This window comes from Tenrec ecaudatus, chromosome 1 (genome assembly GCF_050624435.1).
Source record: "Tenrec ecaudatus isolate mTenEca1 chromosome 1, mTenEca1.hap1, whole genome shotgun sequence".
Lineage (NCBI taxonomy): Eukaryota > Metazoa > Chordata > Mammalia > Afrosoricida > Tenrecidae > Tenrec > Tenrec ecaudatus.
This window is the reverse complement of record NC_134530.1, coordinates 238,190,786-238,215,361: the sequence shown is the minus strand read 5'-3', so window position 1 is coordinate 238,215,361 and position 24,576 is coordinate 238,190,786. Positions and strand designations below refer to the sequence as shown.

At 40.3% G+C, this 24,576-nt stretch overlaps 1 protein-coding gene across 2 annotated transcripts in view; it reads left to right on the top strand.

Annotated features, from left to right (window-relative positions):
• Positions 1–24,576, top strand: part of GPATCH2 (G-patch domain containing 2) — a 181,386-nt gene that overhangs the window by 99,788 nt on the left and 57,022 nt on the right. For both annotated transcript variants that reach the window (XM_075530380.1, XM_075530374.1), the window contains exon 6: positions 12,545–12,612. In XM_075530380.1, the coding sequence (XP_075386495.1) occupies positions 12,545–12,612 (68 nt within the window). The remainder of the gene's footprint in view (positions 1–12,544; positions 12,613–24,576) is intronic.

The window sequence follows — 24,576 nt, the reverse complement described above, 5'->3', positions numbered from 1 at the left end:
GGTAGCCTTGTGGTGTTTCCACTGCCGCGCCACCAGGGCTCATGACTAGCAAGACCAGCTGTGCTTCTCTCCACCCGGATGTGAATTGGCGTTTCCTACAGCAGCACTCACTGTCAGCTTGAAGGGGAAAGAAACGGACTGGTTGTTAAAAGCAGCAGAAGGGACGGACACACGCCGTTCAAGTAGGCATTTGCACAACTCAGGATCCCTGGTGGCCGAGTGGGCTACGCACTGAGATTCCGCTGGCCAGAAGATCAGTGGTTCATACCCACCCTCCGCTCCACAGAGCAAGTCGAGGCTGCCTACATCCTATAAAATCTCCAAAACGCCAAGGGGCAGTTCTCCTATAGGATTTTTATGAGACAGCGTCAGCGAACTTAAGGGCAGTGAGGTTTTGGGGGTTTTTTTGGTTTATATGCATAACTGATGATGATGCAATACATTATCAAGTAGTTACTCTAAAAAGAAAAATCTTAGCTACTGAAATTTTGCTCATGTGGCTTTAGCTATCAAAATGATGTAAATTATGTATAACTAAGCACTTCAAAGTTCTGCAAGTCTGATTTTATTTATTTATAATGTATCTGGTACAATCTTCACCCCCAAAAACTACCTTAACAAATATGCTCAAGCATATTTTGCTAAATATCATCACCATCATCCTTACTGCCTTATTGCCTTACCTCTTCTGCTACCGAAGAAAGAGGAAGAATTGATTTCACATGTGCTTCCTTCAGAACGAAAAATATTGGTTTGTCTTTTAAATCTTATCTTTGAGTAGACTCTGTAGAAGGTAAGCGTGAAGGAAGAAGCATGTATGTCACACATACACACATACATACATAACTTAGAAAAAGCACTTGTGGAATTGTAGGGGAAAGTGAAGAAATAATCAACTCATTAGAATTTTTATTCATTGAAATTTCTTAGTATGGGTGAATGCTACTTTGTAAGTGTTTTGAATGTCGATAGATTCAAAAGGAATTTTATCAACAAATTCCTTGGCAAGAGCTACCTTCACGTGCTATGTATTTCAAGCTAATAATAAGGGCTGACTGGGGGTCAGTGTGTCATATCCCAGTGGTGTCTGGTGAGATGGGGGATGTCTTCTGGGTCAGCCAGATAACCCTGTCCACAGATACTGGAGCTGAATTCTGAAATGAGGGTTAAAATACACTGAAATCGTGTTACATATGAGAACAATAACTTTATTAAATAAATGTAGTCACCTTTTGACATCATTAGGTACACTTGAGAATGATTTTTAATGGGATATATTTTCCATGGTTAGAGTGGGTACAGGAAGAAGTGGAGCAATTATATAATTGCTTTTATAAACAGGTAAATGTAAAATTCATAAATCCTCTCACACATGGGAGATTCTTAGCAATAGAAAGCCACTGAGCAACGATTGGAGAAGTTATTTTCCTCCTCTGCTATGATGCTAAGGAGTCCTGGGAGTGTAGCGGTTAAGTACCTGGCTGTTAATCAGAAGGTTAACACTCACCAGCCTCTGCTAGAGAAAGATCCCACACGATGTAGTTCCCCCTTTGCCGGAGAGTCTCTGAGTTAGAATCAACATGATGGTAGTGTGTGCCTTTATTATGATTCCTGAATTAACATTGACTAATACTAGCAGGGTTTTCTACTTCCATAAAAAATTAGAAGTCTCAGAAACCCACAGGGGCAGTTCGACCCTTTCCCATAGGATCTCTATGAACTAGAATTAACTCAATAGCAGTGAGTTTGAGTAGAGTTTTTACCTTTTTAATTGCTATTTTATGTCTCAAATATAACATTACTTCCACCGAAATGCAGATACAATATATCTCTAAAATTTCTTTATTTTTTGTGAGATAACATTTTCATGCATGTCGCATAATTTTGTAATGCTTTTTGAAAAATTCACTAATTTTTGAACTATTTTAATTCAGTCTTCCTTCGCATTTCCCTTTAAAGTCAGCTTGCCAAACCTTCACTCGTTGTCATCGCGTCAATTTTGAATCATAGCAACCCTCCAGGACAGACTAGAACTGCCCCCGTGGGTTCCTGAGACTGTAACTCTTTGCAGGAGCTGAAACGACTCCCCTTTCTCCCCCGGAGCCCGGGGGACTTCTAGCTGCTGAGCTCATGGTTAGAAGCACAACAGGGAACCCACCATGCCACGAGGGCTCCTTGACAAAAGAAGCACAAACTTATTTTGTGGGGCAAAATGTGTGTGCCTTGTGTGTGTGTGTGTGTGTTTGGCAGGGGTGTGGATCCCTAGAAAATGTAGATGAGGGTGACTTTCGTGTGAATTAGGTAAGAAAATGTATGCTTATTACTGTCGTGGCATCTAAACTGGAATTTTAGAAGATGTGTAACTTCTCAGTGTGGTTGAAATATATAGCTCTAAAATGAAATTATAGACACTTTCATATCATCCTGCATACATTTTGTTTACTGCGTTGGCATTTGCTCTTTCAAAAAGAGAAGTCTTACATAAACGTGTGTTGATCTTACATAGTGTTGGCATACCCCTGTTTTCCTGACGCCCACAGTACTGTAATCATCATGAGTGAATGATTTAGGAAACCTTTGGCCAGCCAGTAGAGGCCACTCACAGCTTGCGACTAAAACCGGAGGCAGAGACTTTTCTTCACTGTCATGACTGGCATCTTCCTGAGCTGGTTGCATTTTACTTTCGAACTTGAAAAAAAAAGATTACCGTGGAGCTGCATGGGAAAGAAAATAAAAGTTGTTGCTATATTTGTTTTTTAATTTTGACTGATTAATCTTTTCTATAAAGCACTTAGATCATCTATTGGTAGTATATACTAGATAAGAGAATTTGTGCACTTAATAATTAAATGTTTTATTATTCTAATGTACCAGTAATTTAAAATTCTTAATTATTAATGCTGACTTATTTTAACTAGGGGAAAAACAGTTTAAAATGAAGATTTAAAAAAATGATAGTGTTCAGTTTTAGTTTAAAACATAATATGCCCTAATGTTTGCAGATATAGAATATATGTAAATATTTTTTTATCAATTTCACATAATTGGCATTTGGGCAATTCTTATTGGGAAATAAATGAACTGTTATTTGAAAATGTAATGTGATTACCTGACCACTGCTTGCCCTGGGTCCTCATGCGCTACTGATAGGAACTAGTAACTGTAAAGTTAGCATCTTCCCTGCGACAACAATTCCCATTTCTGCTTACAGGCGAATCCTCAATTGAAAGAAAATCTTTGTACTTCTCTCTAGTTTTTCCCTGTGACTTTTTAAAACCTCTCTGGTTTTAAGGTACATTTGGTCTGATATCTGCTTTTGAAGGAAAAGGCAATCTCAAATTTTCTTGACGTTCTATCGCATTTTCTGATCATAGATGGCTTAGCCACCATTGCCCCAGCTACATGATGTTCTGTCGTAAATTATGGTACTTTGGCTGTAATGATTAGTCCTATTTCTGTTTGTTATTCATGTGACTTTGTAACACACTTGCAATCCTCTGTGGTGTGGTCAGGATGCCTTCTTTTTAAAATAGTCCAAGGTAGTCCAGTAGGCTACCTGGAAGCAACAGGTAAGAACCATGGTGCTATTGGATATATAATTCCAGGAGAAGACTTGTCAAGAATAAACTGCTTCAGGTTCAGTCTACATCTCCTGCGATAAATCCCCAGGTCCAGAAACCACTTTGTGTTGGTGTTATATGTTCTTTGTATATTTCCTTATAGAGGAAAAATGATTGGGCCAACATACAGTTTCACCTAGCTCTATTCCATACACATTCCACGTATGTCGACCCCTAGCCTCAATGAGTTTGCATCCTCTATTAATTGAGAATAATGAGGCCTTTTCACTGCAACCACCTTGTTGGTAAAATACTACCATACCAAGCAGAACTTATAAAGGAGAGTTAAAAAGTTATAAAAAAGGAGTTAAATCCCTAATGGAAGTCATACTTGTAATTTTATTAACTCTGATTTGTCCTGGGTGGTTATTATCACATGTTCTTTGTTGCCCTCTTCATGTCTCCAGAAGAATTAGAAACTGCATAGTGAGAATGGAGTGTAACGAGGTGGAAACCTTAACCTTGACCATGAGGTAAAAACCATCAGATTCTTCAATTGTTACATCCACCGGAGTATATTTGTGATCCAGAATTGAGCTTGTTCGGAATATCCACATAAGTGGGTAACATAAAGGCTAAGCATAGTAGAGCCTGCATTGATGCTAATAAGAGATTTTCTCTTCAGTGCCTAACTGGTGTGAACTCTGCTAGTAAGAGCCAGATTGTAAAAATTGATATATTTGATGAGCCACCAACTAAATGATTTTTAAAAAAGAACGATAACTTCTGTAATACTACTGAGTTTTACACAGTTCCAAACTCTGGGTCCTGTTCTTAGTTGGAGAACCAATTTATGAAACAGGTTTTGAAATCTCAGATAATAATTCTCAGAAATGGATCTTCTGTCTGATTTTGTTTTTTCAAGCTAAATTCCCAGGTACGTAGACCTCCCCTATGTTCCAGATTTTCTCAAGCACAGATTGGGCGGCTGCTTACAAATACTGTGTATTGTTTTCTTTGGGACGGTGAAGAGGCTTCATCCTGGCCCTGGATGCTGCTGTTGTTAGGTGCCATCACGTAGATGCTCATGCAGAGAGGGACCCGATGGACAACGCAACAATAACAACAACAAACAAACCAGCCAGCCCTGTGCAACCCCAGATCAGTATTTTGTTGGAGTCTGTGTTGTAGCCACTATGTCAGTCCATCTTACTGAGGATCTTTCTCTACTCTTTTGCTGACTCTGCACCTGACCAAGCACAATGTCCTCCTCCAGGGCACTGGTTCCTCCTGGTAGCATGTACCATCGCACGTAAGCTGAAGCCTCCCCAACCTGCCTTTTAAGGAGCATCCTGGTTGTACTTCTTCCAACACAAATGTGTTCATTCCTCCACGGCAATCCATGGTATATCCAAGTCTCTTTGCCAAACTAAAGTTCAGAGGTGTCGATTGCTCTTTGGTGTTCCTTATACATTGACTGGCTTTCACATGCAGGTGAGCTGATTGAAAATACCATGGTGGGCGCCCCTGCAGGAATCCACATTTTACCTTACAGCAATCCCGGTAAATGAAGGTAAGGTATCACCACACGAATTACTTATTCTTAAAGTTACTTGCTTCCTTTAAAATAAGCAAATAAACAAACTCCGAAGGAGAGGGGTTTCTCAGTTCAAAATGTTGTCAATATACCAAAAAGACTAGTTCATTATAACTGAAATCAAATTATGGAATGGGAACCCTGTAAATGCACTGCTATGGAGTTCATCCAATTCAGAGGACTCCTACTGAACAGAGTAAAACTGCCTCATAGGGTTTCCACAGTTGAATTTCTTCTTGGAAGCAAACTGCCAAATCTTTCTCCCATGGAGACGCTGGTAGGTTCAAACCACTGGCCTTTTGGTTAGCAGCCAACCACTTTAACCACTGGGTTACCAGGGCTCCTTTGGATATCATGTACCATTTAGTAAATAATATTTTTAAGCGTGAGCATGTATGTGTGTGTGTGTGTGTTTAACTCATGGCAACCCCACGTCCAACCGAGTAGAACTGCCCCTCATATGGTTTTCTTGACTGTCATCTTCATGGAAAATAATCATCCAGACTTTCTTCGGTGGTGCCACTGGGTGGGCTTGAAGTGCCAACCTTCAGGTTAGTAGCTACATGTACGCTGCGTGCACCACCGAGACATTTTTATCGACATGGCTGCTGGCAGGTGCTGTTGAGTCCATTTGGACTCGTGGAAGGTCATCAGTTGATCCTTGTTGGGTTGTGTCAGGTAGAACAGCATTGGGGATTGGGTTTTAAATGAGGAGCCAATAACTCGGGGCTGCATGAGAAGCTAGAGAGAAGGAATCACATTAGAAAACAGGTAAACGCCTCTAAACATGAGGGCCATGATGCAACTGTATAAGTAGTTTTAATATTACCTTCGGGGCAGAACCATGCGGGCTTTTGCAATGAGAAAGCTGACATGCGAAACACAGTGATTTAGAAAGTTGAACTTGGAAAGTTGATAAGGTGGATTGGAGCATGGGGAAATAAATTGTTTACAGCTCCCTTCCCACCCCACCCCCATCGCTCCTAAACCAGGTAACTCTTATCTTTCCTTTTTGAATCTTACAAATGGTATCTCGCTTTACAATTTGAGTCATCACTTTTATCTTTGCTTAAAAAGCAATTCAAAAATAATTGTTACTTTTTAATTTATTGTGTTAAAAGTAATCCTAATGTTATTTCCTTGAATATGTCTTCCATCCCCAAACAGATTTTGCCTTTAGTGAGTTCTGACCATTCTCTAATATTACATAGGCTAAATGACACAATGAGATATTTTCTTCATCCCCCCAACTCTCTCGTAGCAGCACTGTTTCTATCACACATGAAATGGTTTGGGGGAGCATTTTTCTTCAGTCTTCTGTATGGACAAAAAAACCCACACTTAGCACATTGATTTTAATAACAATTGGTTAAGTGAATAGAGTCAGCACCAACATAGATGTCCTTCCTTGTCTTTGCCCTCCTCCCCTTACTTCCAGCCCCTGCAGTCTCAAGTCATATTTTTAAGCTTGGTTTTGTTGAGTTGTTTTCTTAAATATTTGTCACTTACGTGCGTATATTTGATTGACATATTTGTTGAACATACCAGGGGGCCTTCAGGCAGAGGCTGCGGAACTTTCAAAGGCTTGTCGGTTTTCTCTTCAAAAAAAGTAGAGTCAAATTAATAATGGTCCTGTGAGAGGCAGGAAACATCTAGGCGCTGGCAAGCTGGCAGGCAGGCTCGGGGACTGCCTCTCTGCAGCCTGGAGGCCGAGTGGAGTTGATTGACCAGTCCTCGAGACTGAAAGGCCTGCTTTTGACTGGCAGCCTGCCACCATGTGATTTGTCACTGTGGGCACTGAAGCAGAAGCGCACTTGGAAGGGGAATAAAGTACAATTGAAAACCAGAGGGATGTTGAAGAGAAATGGTTGTGCTGCAGGGAAAGAAGATTGGATGATGATTTTGAAAACGGTTTGTTCAGATATCTAGTTGTAGAAGAGTGGGACGGGCTGCAGTATCGTGGGTAATGACGCCATGCAAATGAGATAGAAAACCAACTCTTCTTTTTCATCTTTTGAGAGAAGTCAGAAAATCAAGGATAAGTTAGTGTTAAAAAGAATAAGAAATTGCTCTCAGTGGGTCTACCAGCACGAGAGAATGGCTAGTTCATTGATAGCATGTATCTGCGTGGCCTGTGCATTGATAGTATTGACCTTAAAACACAACACGGATAGGGCCACCTGCACCACTGTTCAGTTTTCATCTGGAGGCGCCTTGGTGGCACAGGGATGGAAGTGCTCCCGCTAACTGAAAGGTCCATCGCAGTGTGTCCCCAGCAGCCACTACAGGAAATGGACGAGGCCGTCTGCTTTGCTAGACTTAGAGCATTAGACACCCTGTGGGCAGATCTTCTCTGTCTCATAGGGTCACTGTTAGGCTGAGGACTTGATTGTACACAGAACTCAAAAAAGACTGAGACCCTGTGGTCTCGTAGCATTAAACTTTATTTATAACCCACAAAGGTCAGAAATCACAGCCAGGAAAGGTGTCTAGAGACTGTCCTTTGTGCTGTAGGTTTGAGGCGATTTCATAATATGCATAATAGGGATGGGTAATAAAAACATACAATGAAAGCCTGCTTTATTTATTATTGTAGTCACTATTGATTCAGTAATGTGTAACAAACAAATTTCCATAATCCGGGGAATTTGATATTGATATCCAAGGTTATCATCTCTAAATACTAGCTAATTAGGCTAATCGTTGTCTATAGAGTTTTAACTACTAACCAGGATTGGATTGCAACGATACTATTTCTCCTGAAGATCAGAATATCTGTTTCCTACCTAATCATTGGAAGAAAGTTTTACTTTTTTCTTACGAAGAGACTGTTTTGTATGATACTTTATGAAACATTTAAGGTGAATTTTTTTAACTTGTGATTTATTTCTAGGATGTTTCTGGAATTTTTAGAAAACTAATATTCTGGAAAATAAAGTTGTTTACTAGCATTTAATACTTGGCTATTTCAAATTAATTCCTTTTCTTTTTACAGAAGTTATAATCTTACCCAGAATTAAATGTTGAAATGGTTATTAGTATTTAAGATATCTTTAAAGATGTTTTTGGACACTGATGATACTCTAAAGTATTCTACTTGCAATCAATTATATTAAGCATGTTTTAAAGTTTAAAATTCTCTGGAACGTTAGCAATACATTAAATCCAATCATGCCTCTTATGTGTTAAAGCGATTATTCTCAGATTTTGATTAAGAACATCTAATCACTGTACTCAACAAGCCCTGGTGGTCTAGTAGTGCCATGTTGGCCTCAGCAGTTTGAAACCATGGGAGCAAGGTGTGTCTTTCTGCTCCTGTAAGAGAGACAGTCTCAGAAACCCACACGGGCAGTTCTCCCCTGGCGGGTCTCTGCGAGTCGGAATGGACTCTGTAGCGCTGGTTGTTAGTGAATCACTCTACTTGGGAGAAAGATGAGGTAATCTGCTCCTATGAAGATTTCCAGCCTCATGAACCTTACGAAGGAAGGGGTCACCATGGTGATTGGCGGGGTCACCGCAAGAGGTCCTAGTCTTGACATGAGTTAGGCACCCGGCTGCTAACTGCAAAATTGGCTGTTCAGTCCCACGGGTTCCTGCGCGGGAGAATGCCGAGGCAGTCTGTTCCTGTACAGAAGCCCTGTAGAGGATGGCTATGGATTTAAATAGACTCAATGCAGTGGGTTTGGTTTTTTGATTACAGTAGTCCCAAGAGTTCTCATCCTAGGAAATTTTAGATTTTCTGGTAGACGTTGACCAAGTGAAGATTATCATGTACGGACCTCAGTATTGCTTTATTGCATTGAAAATTTAACTAAAAAATCTTAAACTCGGTCCGAAAATCAGTAGTACCATGTTATAAAAGTAAGATAAATTTTTGTCTGAAATAGCAATAAAGGAAATTCAATATAGTGTACTAGATCAAGATGTAAACTCATTTAGATGCTTAACTTTGATGCTGTACGTCTTTCCTGGGTTATTCGCAGTGATTTCATCAAGTAGATATGTATGTGTATAAATGCACACGGGCACACATACACAGCTGATGTCTGAGAAATAAACACTATGATTATTTGTGACTAGATTGAAAGGTTGCATTTGTATTTTGGTATAAATTAGTTATAAATGCCACTTTATTGTATTCAGTTGCATTGTTCGCATCAGGCAATTTATCACATGGATGTATGTGAAATTTCTTCATTTATTAAATTTGAGATTATGTATTTCATGCCACTGCAAGACTTAAACATTTTTCCTTAAGTATAGCTTCAGGTAAACAAGCAATTTTTGTCCTGAAAATAGCTTCTGCTTCTGTCAACATGTTGTTTATTTTTTCTCTGAGATAAAAAGTTCAGTTTTCTGATATTTGTACTGAGATAAAGTCAGTAAACAAGATTAATATAGTGTGGAAAAGGTTGTCAGCAGCCCTGGCAAAGGAAATAAGTTGCCTTGTACATAGAACATACTGTAAACTGAATAAAAGTGTCAGGTCCACCATGAGATAATGTGATCATGAACCGCTAACAAAGCATGACATAGGCACTGTCGGCTTTTCTCCTAGCCACAGTGTAGAAAATGGATTACGCTGTTCCAGGGATGCCCACAGGAAGACCATGAAAACTTCATTTTGAGCCGAATGCAGGATGTAGCCCTGGAGTTGAGCCACGCGTTTACCTGCGGTGCTCAACCTACCTTTGCAATATTTGCATTTCTTGCAGTTTCAGAGTCTAGGCTGGCATGCTTGCTCGCTACGCAAGGGATACAAGATAGGAAAGGCTTTTGGGCATGTTTCTTTCTGCTAGTCCTGCCTCTTTGGGGTTTATGCTTCATGTGACACTGCTGCATTACAGGACCGGTTGCTCTAAGTTTGTGCTGTATCTGTTAGGTTGGTGGGTCATTCATACCCTGCTCTGTGTTTATGTTCCCTTTGTGCACCTCCCTGAGATGGAAAGATTGCTTTCATCATCATAAAGAATTTGGGTTGTATTGTTTTGCTTTGTTGGTTTTTTTGTACTTGATGTAGAATAGCGGAGTAAACGCATACGTATTGTTGTTCTCTTTGCTGAAATTACATTTAGTTCTATGTAAGCGCACACGTACTTCCTAACTTTGAGGGGGAACCTATGAAAAACTCTAGCAACTACTTGCATGATTTCAGTTTTGTATGCATTTAAATGTGTGCATTATAGTGCATCTTATTTATATTTAAGAATCGTGGCTGTTAGATTTTATGTCAACTTGCACCTGTGTGGAAGTGTAGAGGTGGAGTCCAACCTCTCAGTCAGGTCGCTGCCTGATGATACCTCCTTGCGAGTGTGGCCTTCTGCAGCCTCCGGTTAATTGTTCCTTATTTTAAACCCGGTACCTACTACTGTTCCACTTGATACAGTTCAACAAAAATGTACTGATCACCTCCTGTGGGAGCGGTCGCCATGAGTCAGAATGGCCTCGACAAGAGCTAACAGCAGCCACAGAGATAAAAAACATCTGGGTGGTGCCCACAGCATGCATGTACGCACTAACCTGAAGGTTGGCGCTTCAAGCCCACCCAGTGTCCCCACCAAAGCAAGGCTGGGAGATTTGTTTCCATGAAAATGACAGTCAAGAAAACCATATTGGGGGGCATTTCTCAGATGGTCATGGGATTGCTCTGAGTTGGATTTGACTCACTGGCAATGAGTTTGCTTTTTTGGATACAGACACACACAAACACACACACACACACACACACACACATACATTTATTATTTAATAAATGGTACATGTTTTCCAAAGGAGCCCTGGTAACCCAGTGGTTAAAGTGGTTTGAACCCACCAGCGTCTCTATGGGAGAAAGATTTGGCAGTTTGCTTCCTAGAAGAAATTCAACTGTGGAAACCCTATGAGGCAGTCTTACTCTGTTCAGTAGGAGTCCTCTGAATTGGACGAACTCCATAGCAGTGCATTTACAGGGTTTCCATTCCATAATTTGATTTCAGTTATAATGAACTAGTCTTTTTGGTGTACTGACAACATTTTGAACTGAGAAACCCCTCTTCTTCTGAGTTAATTTGCTTATTTTAAGGGCAACAATTAACTTTAAGAATAAGTAATTCGTGTGGTGATACCTTACCTTCATTTACCGGGATTGCTGTAAGGTAAAATGTGGATTCCTACAGGGGCGCCCACCATGGTATTTTCAATCAGCTCACCTGCATGTGAAAGCCAGTCAATGTATAAGGAACACCAAAGAGCAATCGACACCTCTGAACTTTAGTTTGGCAAAGAGACTTGGATATACCATGGATTGCCGTGGAGGAATGAACACATTTGTGTTGGAAGAAGTACAACCAGGATGCTCCTTAAAAGGCAGGTTGGGGAGGCTTCAGCTTACGTGCGATGGTACATTGCTACCAGGAGGAACCAGTGCCCTGGAGGAGGACATTGTGCTTGGTCAGGTGCAGAGTCAGCAAAAGAATAGAGAAAGATCCTCAGTAAGATGGAATGACATAGTGGCTACAACACAGACTCGAACAAAATACTGATCTGGGGTTGCACAGGGCTGGCTGGTTTGTTTGTTGTTGTTATTGTTGCGTTGTCCATCGGGTCCCTCTCTGCGTGAGCATCTACTTGATGGCACCTAACAACAGCAGCATCCAGGGCCAAGATGAAGCCTCTTCACCATCCCAAAGAAAATACACAATATTTGTAAGCAGCCGCCCAATCTGCGCTTGAGAAAATCTGGATCCTAGGGAGGAGTCTCTGGATAGCCTTATCTACCTGGGAAGTTAGCCTGGAAAACGGTGGTTAGGCCTGTGACCAGCCTGCGGGTACCATGAGTCTGAGAGCTTTCTGGCCTGAATCGGGCACAGGGTCTTGAGGTGAAGTGAACGGGGATACCTTCTTGATATAAACTCACTCTGATAAGAAGTCCTTCCTGCTGCATGTGTGGGTGTCTCTGATTTAGTTTCTCTAGACAACCCGGTCTGACACAAAAATTATCAACACATATGCTGGGTCTCTGACATACCATTGGCTCAGTACTAATCTAATTAAGTAAACCTCCTTCATAGGAGATTAACTATATCTTCGGTTGGACAGTATTTGGGGAAAAAATTAGTGATCTTGCGTGTTTATTTTAGGAAAGACATTCATTGTAAAGGTGCTACTAAAATAGTCTTAAAATTATAGCAGAGCAACTCTGCCAGATTAAAACAAGTAGCACAGTATTACCAGGAAGTTAACGATACTGTTGATCTATACAATTTTAGCTAAGACTTTAATAATGAATGCTATATTCTGGTATGATTTCTGGTTTAACTTGAATATCCCCAAATGGAAATACACTTGTTATATTACCCTTTTTCAAACTGAGTAGTGACTTATTTTGTGTTTTTCTATCTCCCTTCAGGTGACCTCTCCTGGGCCGGTCAGTAACAAGAGGGTGGTCCATTTCTCGCCAGATTCTCATCACCATGAGTAAGTACCTGTTGTAGTTATGAAGCTTCTTCGATGCATTTGACTTGATTTTCCTTTGGGGATTCAGATAGCGATTTCTAGACACGGTGGTTTAATTTATAACTAACTTAAGGACAAGGAAAAGTCGTGTGTCAAGATCAATGCAAGTGAAACTTCTGGCAGACATTTAAAGAGTTTCAGATACAACCCCATCTGTGTCTCATCTGTGGTAGAATTTGAAATTCATGTGCAAGGAGACCTGGGAGAGCCCAAACTCAATGGAACTGCCTCCTTTCTCCCGGTCTCCTAAGCAGTCTGACTCTGATGGGGTGGGTCGCCTTGCCACTTTCCGGTGGCTCATTGTACCGGACAGACGTGAGTTTGCCTTCTCTGACATGCTTCCACCTTACACAGATTCCAGCTTGTGCATGTTTTCCTGTGCTATCTCCCAGCAGTTCAGATTCCAGTTTGCTAACGATTAGTAGCATCAGGCACCCCTCCTGTTCCCGCTCCTGACTGCTTGGTGCTTCCTCAGGGCTACAGGGACGAGGAAGGACTGCTTCCCCAGGGCGTTTCTGGCCGGGCATGCAGCAATGCGACTCAAGCATTGTGAAAAGACCAGAGGGATTATCTGCAGTTGCTCCACGAGGGAAGAAGCCACTTGCTATGTGGAAGCGCACAGAATTTGTGGGCTGGTTTCCAGGCGCTCCCTTACTCTCGCTGCGTCTTGTTGGGCAAAGCTTACATGTGTTGTGACTTTTAGCTCCATACCGTGTACGTCCTGTGAAGCAGACTGAACTTGAAAACAGGCTATGGAGTAAAGCAAGACATTGAGTAACTACCGAACGAAATTATTCTGACATCTACGGTCCCTCAGGTCCTAATTTTTTAATCTTTTAACAAATGTAAAGCATAAATTGTTGTTCAGATTGTAGGGAGATACATGAATCATCCCTTTAAGTAGCCGATTTCATTGATTATTGTTATCCTCTAAGACTTCTTGCTTCTCAGATAAAATATCATCTCATCATGACATAGGAGATGTTTACATTTCCTTCTACATTTCTATTGTGATTTTGTGATTAAACAAAGACTAAAAAACCTAGGCAAGTACTTTTACAGTTTTTATTTATTTTTATTTTATTTTTAAAGAATTATTTTTAAGCCAAAAATTTTATTTGGTAAACATTGTTAATGCTCTGAGGGAACACCAGTGTGCTATCTTTTGCATATCCGTGTCGTCCTGGTGGTAGGTCCCACACGGAAGCCGCTGTCAGCCGGTTGGTTCTGACTGTTAGCTACCTCTCGATGCTCTTTCAGAACCTGTAAATGTTTATAGGAGCAACGGCCTCTTCTTCCTTTCACGCAGTAGCTGAGGGATTTGAACCGGTCACTTTGCAGCGATGAGCCCAGTGCCTGGTATACTGTAACAGACATGATATGTCATTTTGGATGATGTCATCTTTGAGTTTTGCAGTACACTGGCATGGTCCCTCATCATATTCTCCACAGCCTTCCCAACACCCATCTCCCTCGTGGATCCTAGTCAGTGACATAACAAGCTGGGCGGGGACTCAGCTTTCAGTGCATGTAGAGCCCCGCAGATGATCTCTCAAGATGTAGGGCTAAACATTGTGATCATTGTGACCTTCATACTCTCTATGTTGCTCCCCCGGGCTCTTAAGTGTCTGTCTCTTGTGGCCGCCTTTTACACTAACTTCTCTTTCCTTCTTTACTACCTTGCCCGAGACTCGGCTGACTTTCATATCCTTGCCCTAGAGGATCTTCCCGATTCTGCTCTCACTGTGTGCGTACAGACTGCTTAGCTCCTCACATTCAGTTCGATCATTTTATTTCCCTACTTAAAGCTGTTGCCAATGGAGCGGCAAAGAGCAAATCTCTTCAACATATCATTAAACACCCTCCACAAGCTACCTTTCTGCCTAAAAGTCTAGAATCTCTCCCTTGTCAGTCCTGTGTGGTCCAGCTATCTGGTCTTGCTCTGTTATCCGACCTGCCTCTTTTTTGGATAAAACTTGTTCTTTGCTCCCATCTTCACCCTGAGTTTTTGCTCTGTCCATTCCCTAATACCTATCTCTTTACAATTTAATTATATTTAACAAGTGATTGAATATCTATTGTAATGTATTAGCAAGTAGCATAATAAGCAGCCAACAATTGCTTAAACCAAAAGGGGTATATTTTTCTCACATAAATTGGAAGAAGGTGGCTCTAGGCGCTGTTGGCCAGCATTCAGATGTCATGAAAGACCCTTTTATTTCTCTTCTTTGTCTTCCTGCCCTTTTACTCCCACGTCTTCATATGTATTGAAGATGGCTGCTCCAGCCCCATCCACTTCTCAGATGTGCATTTAAGGCAGAGAGAAGACGGGAAGAGCAGACCAGCGTCTCTTCTTTTTACCTTTTATCAGAAAACAAAGTTCTCCTCAAACCAGATTTGCTTTTCTTGTTCAATATCCTTAAAATTTCTTAGTATTCTTTTCACATAGAAGGCATTTATCTGCATTCCACCTGGGCGGAGAGAGTTTTAGTTGAATGTTTCATGAACTTTTTACCTGGGATAAGTAGATCTATACTCCCTTTTTCTCTTCTATTCAACTTGCACCTTGTTTTAAAATCCACTTCTGATACCAAAGTCAGCACACCTCAAAAGAGAAACCACGTGTTTATGAGGTGGCACCAAAAAGTTCATGAAAAAAGTCATTATTTTATTATTCAATTGTTCTGTAAACTATTTGAAGCCTCAGGTATAATCAAGGTATATAAATACATGGTAAGCAGTAGTTGTAAGAGGGTCCATTTCTAGATCCCTGGATTCCATATACATTCTTTACCTGAAAATCGGCAAACCTGGTTATTTTACTGGGTCTTGCTTTTTTCATAATAGCCTTTTCCCCATATTAAAAAAGAAAGATTTCCCCTATAACGAGTCTTACTTTAGGGCATTGTTCCCATTGTGCTTGCATTAACATTGAGGGATTGAATTAAAATTTTGTTAATTAGGTGGGTGATTTCCAATTCTTCGTTTTCAACGGGTAGTCGATTATTTAAAATACTCTTCAGAGTTAGAATCATTGTGTGACTTGCCTTAAAACTCTGAAAGAGTTCCAATAACTGAGTGACTACTCTAACCCAGGAGGTTGTCTGACTGAAGTGTCTTGAGTAGTCAAATGTATAAAATGAAAAGAAAAAATGGATGGTTGTCAACAATAATATTCATCCGCGGATATATGAACTAAGTTGGGGGGAAAACTCTTTAGTGGTCATGGATTGGAAACAAAATCTATGAGATATTATCAGTAGTTATCAGTAGTGAATAACTGATATGCCTGTCAGAAGAATTTAACATTTTTAGTATATAAAGTCACAGAAATTTAGGAAAATTTAATTTTTATGTATTAATGGTTGTTGTAGAGAAGCATCAGCGGGCGAGTGATAAGACACATTTATGAGTATGTCTTTACTGTCTGCATTACTGTGAGTTTTAAGTATTGAGTATATATAGTAGTACTATAAGGCTAAGTATACTTGCAAGGATAAGTATAGTAATAATATATTACAGTTGGATAAATTTCTGTAAGGAGGTGAAGTATAAGGTTAAGATGAAAGGTTAGTCAAATAAAATCATCAACTCTTAAGTATTTATGTTAGAACTTCACGGTGGATTGTGGTTGGTATCAAAACATGTGATATTTAGGCTTCAGTATATATATATTTAAGAGAGGTATGATGATTTTATTTGTAAGTAGTCACATCTCCAACTGAAGGGAAATGAAATCCTTTGCTGTTCTTTACATTTATGGTGAGAAGTTTTTTTTTCTTTTATTTATCTATCTATCTATCTATTTATTTTAACAATTTATTGGGGCTGATACAATTCTTTTCACAGTTCATACATATACATACATCAATTGTATAAAGCACATCTGTACAGTCTTTGCCCTAATCATTTTTTTCTCTTTTCTTCTTTTACATTTTATTAGGGACTCAAACAACTCTTACCACAATCCATACATATACATACATCAATTGTATAAAGCACATCCATACATTCCCTGCCCCAATCATTCTCAAGGCATTTGCTCTCCACTTAAGCCCCTTGCATCAGGTCCTCTTTTTTTCCCCCCTCCCTCCCCATTCCCCCTCCCTCATATGCCCTTGGTAATTTATACATTGTTATTTTGTCATAATTTGCCCTATCTGGAGTCTCCCTTCCCCCCTTCTCTGCTGTCCCTCTCCCAGGGAAGAGGTCACATGTGGATCCTTGTAATCAGTTCCCCCTTTCCAACCCACTCACCCTCCACTCTCCCAGCATCGTCCCTCACACCCTTGGTCCTGAAGGTATCATCCACCCTGGATTCCCTGTACCTCCAACCCTCATATGTACCAGTGTACAGCCTCTGTCCTATCCAGCCCTGCAAGGTAGAATTCGGATCATGGTAGTTGGGGAGAGGAAGCATCCAGGATCTGGGGGAAAGCTGTGTTCTTCATCCATACTACCTCACACCCTAATTAACTATGGTGAGAAGTTTTACACAGTTTTATAAAACATTTGTGGGGGGATATTTTTGTAACTGTTTCAGGAGAGTTGAAGATCAGTGATGGTTATAAGGGATTTGGGGGGTGCGAGAAAGCAATGTCTTTACAAACAATGGTTTCAACAAATAGTGGCTTCATTTGCTGACGTGAACGGAAATCTAGAAGTTGGCAGTTCCCAGCTACTGGAGAGGCAGTGACAGTATTTGCCACACTTTCCTTTAAGGACTCTTTGGTACTTTGCCCTCCCGACAGTTCTAGATGGGTCCTATAGTCTTCCAGGTTATTTTGCACTTGTTTGTGGTGTATATCATCTTATTCTCTGGAATATAGCAGTTATATCCTCTCTGTCCTTTATAGAGTCCCTGTCATCTTCTTTGAGTGCCTTGCAATATGCAGCAGTTTTCCGTTCGTGGTAGTTGAGCAGCGTGTTCATAGGGGTCTACGTGTACGCCTGTTCAAAGTGCAGCTAATACTTGGTAAGAGTAGGAGATATTAGCGTTAGAAGGAAAATAGGGGGGAAAAACAAGCTGCCATGTAGTCAACTTCAACTGATAGTAACCCAATGTTGCGGATCCATAGCACTTTCTGCTGGGACCCTTTGGGAGCAGATTGCCTGGCTTTTCTTCCAAGGTGACACTGGAATGGGTTCCAGTCACTAACCGTTTGGTAGCTGTAGAGCACTTGACCATCTGACCCACCCAGGGACTCTTAGACACAGTCTAATCTATCCAATTGATGTGGTAGTTAAGAAAGTGAGACATGGAAAATCTAGATTAGTATCTTGAATTCACCCACTAACTTGATCAGTGCCTTGAGTCTGTACAAATTTCTTGGTGGTGAAGGGATTACCAGTTGGTTTCGTAGCCTTCTCTTTATTTATATTTGTTTTTGATGGCTTAGTATTTTTAAGCTTTATTCATTGAACATATTTCCTTTCAATTTAGGAGGGGAGATCCTCAATGACTATTATAAAACGAATGATACTAATATAGCTATGTTGCATAGTTTTTTACATACAAAAGTATTTTAAAAATAATTTTATTGGGGGCTTATACAACTCTTATCACAATCCATATATACATCAATTGTATAAAGTCCATTTTATACAAAAGAATTTTATACATATTATTTCCTTCTGTACGTGTTTATTGGAACCTGTTGAGTAAGCAGGGTATGGATTATAATAGCCTCCTTTTGAATGTGCGAAAACAAAACTTTAAAGAGGCTACACAATTTGGTCTACATTGCATTGCTACTAATGAATACATGGATCAAGAATTATAACCAGAAGAATTAAAAACATCGTAGCCCACTCTACGATTAAGGGCAGTGGACACTCAAGATCTCACCAGCACACCTTTTTGCCTTAGTCCTTTATTCCCCGTGCCCCAGTCTCCTCAATTCATTCTTCTGTCTTTGAGCAGGATATTTTAATTTCACGTGACCTCACAAATCTATAAAATTACCATTTTATGTGACCACCATGGGATAATGTTTGACAGCCAGAGGGAAGTAAAACTCTTCCCTCCAAACTGCTTGCACCAGAATATTGGGAAAGGACACATAAACTATGGTTTTGTTTCATCTCTTCTGCAGTTTGCCCTCGACCTTATAATAGAGAACCTGCCTAACGGCTAGAATTTGTCATTAAATTAATAAGTATTTCTAAACTCTTCCACAGGAATGTAGGAGACAGCTACTATTTTCATTTAGTTATGATTTCTCTTGAGCAATATTTATCTTGCCTTCGAAAATCCCTCCACAATCAAAACAGAGTAATACTTATCATAGAAACAGTTCACCTCATAGAATTTCACACTTAAAATAACTTTTAGTACATACGATAGAAATATTTTACAAGTTCTAACACAAGGATTTTTCAGAATTTTCAATTTTAAAAAGGTAATGTAAGGGAGCCTTTTGTTGGTGCCATTAAGTCCGTTCCATGGCCAGAAGTAGAATGCCCCATAGAACTCTTAGGCTGTAATCTTCAGTGAAGCAGAGAAACAGGTTTTCTCCTATGGAGCCTCTGGGTAGATATGAGCCACCATCCTTTCAGTTCACAGCTGAGTGGTTAGCCGTTGTTCCACCAGAGCTCTTTTAGGGCAGCCTAGAAATGATGAGTCACAAGAAAGAGCACTTCTGAGCTGGGAAAGGGGGCCAGCTTTTCGAGTTACTAGAACAATGCTTACATGCAGCACACGCTAGGAAAACACAGTTAAATATTCTAGAATGGCATTACATAGTCTAGAATGGCAGGGCTAGGTCAATAAAAATTTGAGATTTTTCTATAAGAATATTATTTTATATGGGTTTTAATTTTAAAGTAATTGATAGGATTTTGTCAACTTTGCTGCACATGTCAGTATAAAGAGTCGTAGTTTTAAAACTAAACCAGCAGGTGTTCTGTACAGGTACTAAGAAGCCTGGCAGAGTGTCATAATTGTAATAACAAGGGATTGTTTGTTTGTTTTTATTAACACTTAACATGGCTCTAGTTTCTTAAAAGACAATCTAGTAGTATTGTCCATGGGAAATGTATTACTGAATTTAGAGTACACTATTACTATATAGGATAGCTTTCTTTAGTTGGACATATTTAACACAACTAAATCAAATACTGATTAAAATACATGTAAAGAGTGAAAAGTGTCCAGACTCAACTTAATCAAGCTAAAGCAGAAAATTAACATTGAATTATTAAAATAAAGGGGGGGGAACGAATCAGTGCTCAAGTTTCAATATGGAAGGATTCTAAGCCAAATTACTGAGTGATACAGGAAGTCTCAGAAGATGGAAGGAACCAACACACACACACACACACACACACATACACACACATACACACACATACACACACATACACATACACACACATACACACATACACACATACACACATACACACACATACACACATACACACACATACACACACATACATACCACACATACACACACACATATACACACACATACACACATATACACACATACACACACATACACACATACACATACACACACATACACACACACCGATTGACCTTTAACTATTTCAAGAGGTACCAGATGGTCAAGAATCAACGATATTGAAGGAAAAGTCCAAGCTGGCCTGAAGGCATTAGCCAAAAACAAGGCTCCAGGAATTAACAGGGTACCAACTGAGATGTTTTAACAAGCTGATGCAGCATTGAAAGCACACATTCATCTTTGCCAAGAAATTTGGAAGGCAGATCCTTCTCTGAAAGACATCCATATATGTGACCCTCCCCCCCAAAAAAGATGGCCCAAAACATACTATGCAGATTATGAAACAACAGCATTAGTATTACATGGAAGTAAAATTTTGCTGAAGATCATTTACCATGGTGTAACAGTACATGGACACAGAGCTGATATAAATTCCAAAGAGGATGTGGCTTGAGGGATGTCCTTGCTGATGTCAGCTGGACCTTGGCTAAAAGCAGAGAAGACCAGAAAGATGCTTCCTTGTGTTTTTGCTTGGGGACCTTGCCAAGGCATGCCACTTTGTGGATCACAACAGACTGTGTTCTCATGCAGACTCTGTGCATGAACTAAGAGGCACTCATAGGATCACAACTAGAAAATACTGCATGGTTTATCAGGAAAGGTGTGCATCTGGGCTGTATCTTGTCACCATACTAATTCAATCTTTATGAGCATTCCAGAAGCTTATCTGTATAAAGAATGTGGCATCAGGATTGAGGGAGGCTTATTAACAAGTGTGATGCCTGATGACATAATTTGTTTGATGCAAGTAAAGAGGACTTGCTGATGAAGAACAATGATTTTACCCTTCAATATGGATTACAATTTAATGAAAAAGGAAACAAAATCCTCACAAATGGACCAGTAAACAAACTCATGATAACTGGGGGTAGAGTGGGGGGGGGGAGTATTACTTTTTGCTTGCAAGCAGTAGCCAAGAAGTCAACTGGCATATTTTGGCCAAATCAGTAGTCTAAGACCTCTTTGAAATGCTGAAAAAGCATGTCGCTATAATTTCTCAAATGTACCTATCCCAAGCCTTGATATCTTCAGTAGCTTCTTAGCATAGGGACATTGGGACATTGTATGGAAGATGTGATCATTTTGAATTCTCGTGTTGGCAAAGCATGTTGAAAATACTCTGGGTGTCTAGGAGAGCAAACACATCTGTCTTAGAAGTACAAACAGGTGCTCCATAGAAAAGAGGGTGGTGAGACTCTGTGTCACTTACTTCGGACGTGTTGCCGGGACACTGTACGTGGTAAAGTGGAGGGTCAGCTAAAGCGAGGAAGCCCCTCAAGAGGCTGGATTGACACCGTGGCTGTAACCGTGCCTCACACACAAGGATTGTGGGGATGGTACCGGCCCAGGCAGTGCTTTGTTCCATTGTGCGGAAGGTCCCCAGGAACTGACTTGAACGCATCTAAGAAGAGCAACAGTGAGTCAAAATGACCTCAATGGCAGTAGATTTGGCTTTGGTTGTTGGTATCTAAATGACTAAGCAGTGAATGACTAATTGAAACATTGGTGGATGGTTTGAACCCCGTGGTGGGCTCCCTGGAAGACTAAACTTGGCAATGTTCTCTATAGATTATAGGTTAGGAAGCCCAGTGGGATAGTTTCAGTCGAACATTTAAGGTTGCAGTGCGTAGGAATCAGCTAGGCAGCACACAGCAGCAGCGATGACATTTTATTAATTCTTCCTTCCTTTACACTCATATTGAATGTTGCTCTCACCACCCCTCACCCCCAATTGAGGAGCTCTCGTGGTGGAGTGGTTACAGTGCGGAGCTCTAATGCAAGGTCAGCAGTTCAAAACCATCAGCCTCTCCACTGGAGAAGCACCCGGCTTTCTACTTCCATAAAGAGTCACAGTTTCGGAAACTCCCTGGGGTAGTTCTACCCTGTCCTATAGGGTCCCTGTGATTTAAGAACATTTCTTTTTATTTAGAAAATTATTATTGGTTGGTTGATTTTTCTATTTGTCTTCCCCCACCTGCTCCCCACTCCATTTAAAGCGCACGTTTTTATCTCAAGAGTTACCTCGAAATCAAAACTATTTCATATGATCATGGGAAACTCATTAGAATTCTCTTAAGAGTTCTTTTTTAAAGAAAAATTTCACCCCTTATTTTATCTTCTTTGTACCTATCAAGTTTGCTTAAAGCAAGATTTGCCTGGATTAAAGGTTATGCTCATTGGGAATAGTTTTAGGCTTTGAAATTAGCATCTATTCCTTTTTGGTGAAGTTCTCATTAAAGGGACTATAACTCTAGATTGAGATAAATAAGATAGACTACAGCAAGCTGTGTAGGAGCCCTTGAAGGTCAGTGAGAGAGGACACTTGCTGCTCCCACAAGGGCAGTTGGATCCTGCCCCATAGGGTCAAGGTCAAAGAGTATCAACGTGAAGGCAATGATGTTGACATCAGGATCTAAAGGCCCCTGGTGGCATAGTGGATTATGTGTTGGCCTGTTAACTCCATGGTCAGTAGTTAACTCCACCAGGTGAAAGATGAGGCTGTTGTCTATTTAGATCAATTTCTCCTCAGATTTATTATGATTCCCTTAGTAAATCCATTTAAACTGCCGTATTTTTAAATTTTAAGCTATACAATAAGAATGATAATTGCAGTCTATTCTTTTCTGATATCTTTTATAATTTTTTTATAAAATGCAGACATTTTAATAAGCTAAGATGATAACGAGCAGGATACTTGGTGCTGTATAGTGTATCTTATGTTTCAGAGAATTTTCATATGTGCTGTCATCTTTAGTGTTTCTACTAATTCTGACGTAGTCCTAGTAGGTATTAAGCCCCCGTTTTATAGCTCCCTTTCCAACTCTTATCCACTCAACCAGAAGTCAGTTACAGAAGCAGAATTGTGTTAAACTGCTATTACGTGTTGGGTAACAGAGTAAATCTTTAGGAGGATCTTTCCATGAGCACTGTATTTCTACTCTTAGGGCGGTGTAAAAAGACATTTTGAAACTTCAAAAGATAAAAAAGTTAAGATTCATTGGACATCCACTACGTCCCGGCATTCAGTCTTTTTTAAGCCCTGGACTACTATAAAGGAGGTGGTTGAGGAAGAAAAGATTGAAAATGTTCAGTGCAGAAGATTGCAGACCGAAGTTAATTCAGATTTTCACTGACAATCCATTTAGACAAATGCTATCAAACAGGATGTTTGCAGTTCTGAAACACTTCCTTCTTTATTGCTACTGTCCATTACTATAGCCACTAGTAGTCTCGTAAAATGTGCCTATAACACTTAATATGTGGCTAATGCAAATGAGAAGTATAACTTTTAATATTAATTAAACTTAAATATCCACACGTGACTGGCGACTTCCATATTGGATGTCATAGATTTAAACTTCTATATACAAGATCCACTACTAATGTATAAACATAAAAATCATTCCTGAGTCCAAAGAAAGAAGCTTATTTCTAATAATAAAAAATGTTATAAGCGTCAATGACTTTTCCTTCTGAAAGGTACATTGTCGGAGGTTTTAGTTACGAACCGCAAGCTTGGTCATGTCCATTATGTAGATGTCACAGTCCTTGACTTCACATGAAATCCTGTACATTTCTACTGCCTATGGTTGAACAAAGGAGCCGTGGTGACACAGCAGTTCAGTGCTTGTCTGCTGACTGAAAGGCTGCCAGTGTGAACTCACTAGTAGCTCCGCAGGAGAAAGATGTGACGGTCTGTTTGTATAAAGATCACAGCCTTGGGCATCCCATGGAGCAGTTCGGCTCTTTCCCATAGGGTTGCCACCGCTCAGAATCCATTTGGAAGTTGAACAGTGTGGGTAGGGAAAAGGGATTAAGGAACAGTGAGAAGAAATCAGTGTGGAACTTTGTATCTGCAGAGGTTTTAGTTCAAACGCTTCTTCCCTAAGGGTTTATTTTGCGAAACAAAAAAAAGAAATAAAGAAGAAGAATTCCCTTTCTCTGCAGCATTACCAATCACAGGTGCTGTACTTGGAAGAGCCCTGTGGTGAGGGCTTAAGACTGAAACGGATGCACTTGAATTATGTTGTTCAGTCACTGCCTTTGAGTCGATTCTGACTCATGGGGACCCTGTAGAGCAGGACAGACTGCTCTGTGAGTTTCACAGATCATAACTCTGCATGAGAGGAGAAAGCTTCACCTTTCTCCCTCGGAAGGCCTAGTCACGTCAAACAGCTGGGCTTGTGGGAGTGGGTACCAGCCCAACACATAATCGCCATGCTATCCAGGCTCCTTGAATTACATCGTTAGTGAAGAAGGCTGAATATATTGTGGGTTGCCAAAGAATGAACAAATCTATTTTGGAAGAAGTATATCGAGAATTCTTAGAAGCCAGGGTGGCGAGACTTCACCGCACATTCTTTGGGCATGTTATCTGGAGGGGACCATTACC